General features: G+C 42.3%; 1 protein-coding gene across 2 annotated transcripts in view; it reads left to right on the forward strand.

Annotated features, from left to right (window-relative positions):
• Positions 1 to 5,371, forward strand: part of sema3e (sema domain, immunoglobulin domain (Ig), short basic domain, secreted, (semaphorin) 3E) — a 28,278-nt gene extending 22,907 nt beyond the window's left edge. The window contains exons 13-17 of one of the 2 annotated variants that reach the window (XM_033634092.2): positions 127 to 168; positions 374 to 540; positions 860 to 927; positions 1,281 to 1,414; positions 3,254 to 5,371. In XM_033634092.2, the coding sequence (XP_033489983.1) occupies positions 127 to 168; positions 374 to 540; positions 860 to 927; positions 1,281 to 1,414; positions 3,254 to 3,754 (912 nt within the window). In that variant the 3' untranslated portion in view covers positions 3,755 to 5,371. Of the gene's footprint in view, positions 1 to 126; positions 169 to 373; positions 541 to 856; positions 928 to 1,280; positions 1,415 to 3,253 lie in introns of both variants that reach the window. The other variant, XM_033634091.2, reaches the window with a different exon arrangement.
• Positions 5,372 to 7,239: the final 1,868 nt, after the last annotated feature.

Genomic DNA, 7,239 nt, shown 5'->3' on the forward strand with positions numbered 1-7,239 from the left:
GCATGACGGGAGGCCTCTAGTGACAAGGAACTTAAAGTCAGCTCTTGTTACTTTATTCTTAGAGCATGATGAAGAGCACTGATCAGCTTTCTTTTTGAATAACAGTCATATATTTCCTGTTTGCAGGTGCCAGCACCGATAAAAGAGATCATAATATCACCTAAAAGGGTAAGAGGAACATCTGAATCCATATACTGATGCTCATTCATGTAATTCTGGTGTTTAGCCACAAGATGTTAACATTGCAACACTTTTCATTACTTTGTAATAACATAATTTATATATACTGTTGCCTACATGTGGCAATAGGTGAAGAAATGAATTCCAATTAAACTGTCTTTTATAATAATGATCCATACTGTCGGCTCCACAGCAACAGCTGTACGTGGGGTCAGAGGTGGGCGTGGCCCAGGTCAGACTGCATCAGTGTGACCTCTATGGGTCAGAATGTGCTGATTGCTGCCTGGCCAGAGACCCCTACTGCGCCTGGGATGGCTTAACCTGCTCCAGATACTACCCTGCTGGAGTCTACACCAAAAGGTAACAACACACACACCTTTCTCCCCTGCAGAGCTGTCGGTGTGATACCAGCTGTTTACACCTTTACCAATGGTTCTGTTCCATCATAGCATCTTGCCCTGAATGTCACAATGCTCTGAGGCTGCTTTGCCAAGTCATTATCACACAGTCTGACAGCCAGGTGCTGTGTAATGCCCATCAGTATGCACTTGATCATCGCCCCCCTTTTTATCTCTCCTCTCTATTTCTCCCTCTTTGATTCCATCTCTTTCCTTTCACCCATCTTCATCATGTTCAAAATTACTCTCTCTCTGTACTTCCCTCGCTCCCATATCAGCAGACGATTCAGGCGGCAGGATGTTCGCCATGGCAACGCCGTCCAGCTGTGCAATGGGCTGCAAATTGATGGTTAGTGTATAAAATGACTGTGTGATGTGTGTGTGTGTGTGTGTGTGTGTGTGTGCATGGGCCTGCCTGTGTGTATTTACTGGTATCAAAAAATAAATAAATTGTCAAACAAATACTGTATACAAGCCGGGAAGTGGTGCAGTTCTTCAAAAGCACTCGACTGAATGTGACAAAATACGAACTCTTCACGTGTCATTGCAGCCGGAGGTAAGAGGTTAGTGCTTCCAGTGAGGCGACAGATTGGGGGAAGAACTATCCACTCTGCATTTGTCAGTTGATGAAAGGTCACGTCAGTTCATTGCAGTCTCTCTTGCCTCGCTATCTTTTTATGATGCCTGTGTGTTTGTTCGCAGATGAACAATGGCACAGAGCGGAGGAGAGATTGGTGTACGGTGTGGAGAGCAACAGCACTTTACTCGAGTGTGTCCCTCGGTCACTGCAAGCCAAAGTCCTCTGGTTCTTACAGAGAGGCGGAGAGAAACACGAGGTGAGTCTGATGGATCCAAACGTGAAAAGAATGAGAATGTAAAAACATATTACACTACAAACACAGATATGAAAAGCAGGCTACATACAGTACACTAAAAAAGTAGCACAGTGGAGGTGATGCATAAGGGTCAGATATCTTAAATCATAATTTCCCACTTACTCCTATAGTGTGTACCACTTCCAAGAACAAAATGTAAATCTGTCTGGCTGTGCTGACTGAAATTGCTACTTCAGTGCAAGTAGGGTGACTCAATTACATTTAGTGAAGTTTGTGGACTGTCCTGAGTAAGTGGGACATTGTGTCTGAAAAGAGATGCTGTTGTTGGGTATTTATATTCACTTTATCAAAGTAGAGCACCGCAAAGTAGATTTCATTCCTCTTCATTGACTTAAGTCACAACATTTCGCTTTATAGTGTTACATTATTCATGTATCTTACATTATATTTAAACATGCAGTGTATACTTCTGCAAACAAAAACCTGGGATGGTTATATAGCTCACCAAGAGCATTGATTTTGTTTCAACACTGAGGTGGGGGGGTGTGAGGACATTTAACAAAAAATTTGGGGCATCAAACACTTAACTTCCTGCATTCTGATGATTTTTTATGCACCAATTTGTGCCTTTTCTGTATCAATTTATGGTGTAAATCTCTTTAAAGTAATTCTTCACCGACATAATGACCATTTGTATGTCAATTACTCGTTGCCTGTTACCTTGAATTCATGAGGAAAACTTTGGTATTCTCATGTGCCGCCATGGAAATCACCAAACATACTGATTTCTTGATTGATTGGGGACGCATTTAGCAACAGAAAAACTAGATAGATAAGATAATATAGATATCTGTATTGTCCACCTCAGTGGAAATTTTGTCTTTGGCTTCTCTCAGAAATCAAAGGTGCATACAGACACATAACACACCATTAAAAACATACAATTTAACAATTGTATGTATATGATACAATAGTGCAAGTAGGCAGGTAGGGACAATAAGTTATATAAACAGTAAAAGAGAGCACATCTTGTAAAAATAGTAGTGTTCCCTGATACAGTCATTCTTACATATGTTCTGGCTCGTTCTTTGAACCCCAAATCGACACCCAGATGAGAGCAGCTCAAACTCTGAGTGTAATGGATGTGAGGATGTTTGGCCTTCCTGCATACAGCACTGTCAAATATAGTGCCACATCCGTTTAACATTTATCTACAAATACACACACAACTTATGCAATATAATCCAAGTCTTATTTGTCCAGCTGGATGCTCTGAACTTCCCAAACACACATTTTTTGCTAAAAACTCATTATTTAAAACTGAGCTGAAACTAAAACATATCTATCCTCAGTACTAAGGTTTTTAAGGGGAAATGTGTGCATGTGTTTGGGAAGTACTGAGCATATGACTGGATAAATGAGACTTGGATTAAACTGCATGAGCTGTGTGAGAGTTTGTACACAAATCCTTTGATATAGTTTTGCTGTTGTTAAACTGGTCCCAAACAGATCAATAAATCAATATGTTTGCAGTTTTCTATGGAGGCATGCAAGAAAAATATTGAAAGGGGCATGTCTTCTGCATCCTGGCTGAAATCTACACCTATGTACCTTACAGAACCTTAAGTACATTAGTCAGTGTATTGAGTGCACTATTTAAGTCTTACCATTCCTTAATTTATCTTTTAGCTCTGTAGGTTTGTTTAATTAAAATGTGTCTAGGGAGAAGAACAAATGCAGCAGCAGCAGCAGTACTGCTGTAAATGTCTGAATTTCTAGACTCAGGTAATGGCTGAATTAATGACTAGATTTTTTTCCCCCGTTATTGTCTCCATGAAGGTTCGAGGTGATGAGCGGGTTGTCATGACCTCCCACGGGCTGCTGTTTTTACGAGTGAGAAGCTCAGATGCTGGTGTGTACGTGTGCCAGACTGTGGAGCACGGATACGTGCACACGTTATTACGTACCACTCTACACGTACTCAGAGGGGAGAGGGTGGAGTCAGCGATCCACAGGGCTAATGATGGGAACAGAGAGAAAGCTGCGCCTCCATGCCACTCTTCCATTGGCCCCCCACCAGGCCCCAGCATCACTCCCAGAGCTCTGTTACCATCCTCAGTCCCAGGCCCCCACTCCAGGCTGTGGTACAAGGAGTTTCTCCAGCTGATTGGCTACGGGGATGCCCAGAGAGTGGAGGAGTACTGCGAGAGAGTGTGGTGCTCTGATAAAAAACGCAAAAAGACCAAAAGGAGGTATGTTCCTTCAGGTGGCGAGAAGCGAGGGAGAGGGAGAGGAGAGGAGAACTCCCACCGAGCGCCCAGGCACACCTTGGACACCTGAGGAGAACAGAGACTGACTGCACATACACACACACGCGCACACACACACACACACACACACACACACACAGTCTAAAGGTCAGACTCACTCAGTGTTTGCACCATGTAAAAGGTTTCCACTTTGCTTTCGACAAGAGCAGTACCAGAAAAAACAACAGTAGCAGGCTGTCTAGCTGCTGTAGCTACGTTTATCACCCAGTAGTTTGACTCTGATTTTAAAAAGCAACATTTTTGCCTTTTTTGTGTGTGTGTGTGTGGTGTAAACTGATTATGCGGTGCAGACCCTGGGTTAATACTACAAACGGCAGTGTCGGAGCAGAGCGAGGCCCTTGGAGGAGATGGACGACTGATTTGGCGGCGTTGCCTCTGATCTGGAGAGACAGAACATAATATTTCAGCTCCTGCGGACTGACCCAGCCCAACCCAGCTGTCAATCCAAACGCACACAGAGACTGCTACACTAAACCTCTGCCGCGCCTTTCATTCAGTAAATCACTACAACAAACTGTAACTGTATCTATTATGAGAGAAAACTATGTAAAAGGTAATGGCCTTCTAATCTTTTTTTGTACTATGATAACTTATTTCCTTTCTACTTTGAGTTCTGTAGTTGTTTTTAGATGTCATAAACTGGAACATATGTAGTGTTGTTGTTTTTGTACAGTGAAAAAAAACGCCTTGAGCTTTATGATACAGCTAATTTGATTATACTGTGGTCATGGCTGTGGTGTGTGTGTGTGGTTATAACGGCCACAATGCATACAGTAAGATGTTGCAATGCCACTATTATAAATATGAATATTTGAGGCATGTTTCAGTTATAATTATGCCTTCAATGGAAATAATTCCTATTTAAGCACTTGTGGAAACTGTTACAGTCGATAAAAGTGGTCCTATCGTTGGATGTTATTGTTATTCTAAGCGTCTACATTTACATGTACATTTGTGATCAAATGTACCAACAGTATTGTGTGTATTGTATATTGTATTTATCGAACATTCAGGGTGGTCTTTGTGTGCACATCTGGTAACTAACTGTGTATTCAAAAAAAGTCATCCTTCTCTGCTGGCTGCTCCCTCCTCTTTCCCTCCATCACCCCTTCATCTCCCCCCATGTGTTCATCTGTAACGATGCTGCAGATGGGATTCATAATTACCACCATGAAACAACAATGTAGAACACTACATTTCCTTCAGAAGCAAAAACAAAAAAAGACAAATAAATGTTAGGGTGACCATCCAAGCATGCCATTAGCAAAACTGATGAATCAGCCTCATGAATATTCACTTCATCCTGAGATGACATCGAACAATCTAATGTACCAGGGAAATGCATTGTAGTGGGCTGTGCTAACAACAGAGTCTGGAGGATCACCTCTTTTTCCATGTCGTGCCTTATTTATCTCTTAATTTTGTCACTTTAGAGTTTTGACCTTGCTGTATTACCCCCGTATTCATGACGGGGTAAAAACAAACGCTTGGTCTATGTCAAGGCCTTATATCGTCACTCATCATTCTCCTTGAATATTCCTCAACTAAGAGTCTGACGTAGATTGAAAATGATGTGTCTGCTATACCCCTTATAAATACCTGCCATTAAAAAAAGATGGACCATCCTTCCCTTGGTGTCACCTCTGTGGTTTAGCCATCAATAATGACGAAATATACTGAGTCCACATCCACACACACACACACACACACTCACACACACACATTAAGAGACTGCAGCCAATGAAGCATAAAGACAGTGGTAGAGAGAGAGAGACGTGTGCAGTAGTCACTTAAAGGAGCAGTGTGTAAGATTTAGCAAGATTTAGGGTTTTGTGACAAAGTTGGGTTCGTATTCTCACGGAAGCATTTACAAGCGGACCAGATAAAATGCCTTGCACGAGAAAGCTGCTCTTGATTGGTCAGAATTTCCATGCGGGAAAAATCCAGGAAGTAAACAAAACGTTGAAGAAGAGTACACTTGCAAGATAAATGTGACACTTTCTAATGTCACAATGGAGGGACAACTACGTGGGTTTATTTTAGCCCTGGTCATCATGTACTATATTGCTGTCATTGTTCACTAGAGGCAAAGCATACAGTTTGAAAACGAGGCGCGGCTCCAACTAGAAAACAATGTTTTGATGCATTGCATGCACCAAATGTGCATATAAAGGCAGTACAGGAGGAGGTGCACATTAATAATCCTCTGGGACTGTAACATGCTCATGTTTAACCCAAACAATGTGTCATGTGACTGCAGTTGGTTCGGATCGTGAACCACACCAGAGTTCATTTGTAACCAGACTGAGACCACCTCTTCAAGAAGGTCTCGGTCCGGTTGTTTTGGTGCAAACCCAAGTGGGATTGTTGTGCTCACACCTGCCTAAACAAACCACACTCAGAGGGCAAATGAACTTGAGTGCGATTGAACCAAACCAAACAGGGCAGGTGTGAAAGCACCCTTAGTGGCATCTGATGACGAGGATTGCAAATTGCAACCATCTGAAATTTTTACCAGATTATAATTCCTTCAGTGTTCATTGTTCAGGAGATTTTTATCAGGAGCCAAATTATCTGCAGATGTCTCTTCCCTTCCAAAACAACTGGACCCAGTGATTAAAACATCACATTGCAAATCAGGCAGCACAGTGCTGCAGTAGCATTGTCGCCTCACAGCAAGAGCCCTTCAGTGCGGAGTTTGCATGTTCTCCACGTGTCAGCGTGGGTTTTCTCCATCTGCTCCGGCTTCCTCCCACAGTCCAAAGACATGCAGGTTAGATTAACTGGTGACTCCAAATTGCCCGTGGGCGTCAATGATTTTCTGTCTCTATGTGTCAACCCTATGATAGTCTGGTGACCTGTCCAGGGTGTACCCTGCCTCTCACCCAATGTCAGCTGGGATAGAATCCAGCACACCCACGACCTCTAACAGGATAAGCGGTTATGGAAAATGAATAAATGAATGAATTGCAAATCAGTGTTTCTCTGATGCTATTTGGCATGTTGGAGATGGCTGTTAGCTTAGCACCTGCTAATGTGTGCTTACCTTTTTCCTCTGATAAATAGGATCCAGACTCCTGGAAGTTTTATATCTGCAGATGTCTTTTCCTCTCCAAAACCAACACTCTTGTTGCGCAGAGGCTGCTAACTACAGTGGCTGACACAAAAACACAAATGGCCTTATCTAGAGCCAGCATTTGGTTTGTCCATCCAGAGCTACTATAGAAAGATGGCAGTGCAACATGGCGATCTCTGTAGACGAGGACCTGCTTCTGTGTAGATATAAACAGCTCATTCTAAGGTGTCATATTCTATTTCTGCAAGTATATCCCCCATAATAGTAGACACTGGATATTTAAATTAAAATATACATTTCATCTTTATGCAATGCTATATTTTATGTGATCGCTCAAGTAGCTCAAGCGTCACGTTTCCTAATTAATGTTAAATGTCCCATAAGATGGTGAAATAGATCACACAACGTGTTACATGTTC

The sequence above is a fragment of the Epinephelus lanceolatus genome, chromosome 5 (assembly GCF_041903045.1).
Source record: "Epinephelus lanceolatus isolate andai-2023 chromosome 5, ASM4190304v1, whole genome shotgun sequence".
In the NCBI taxonomy this organism is placed as follows: Eukaryota; Metazoa; Chordata; class Actinopteri; order Perciformes; family Serranidae; genus Epinephelus; species Epinephelus lanceolatus.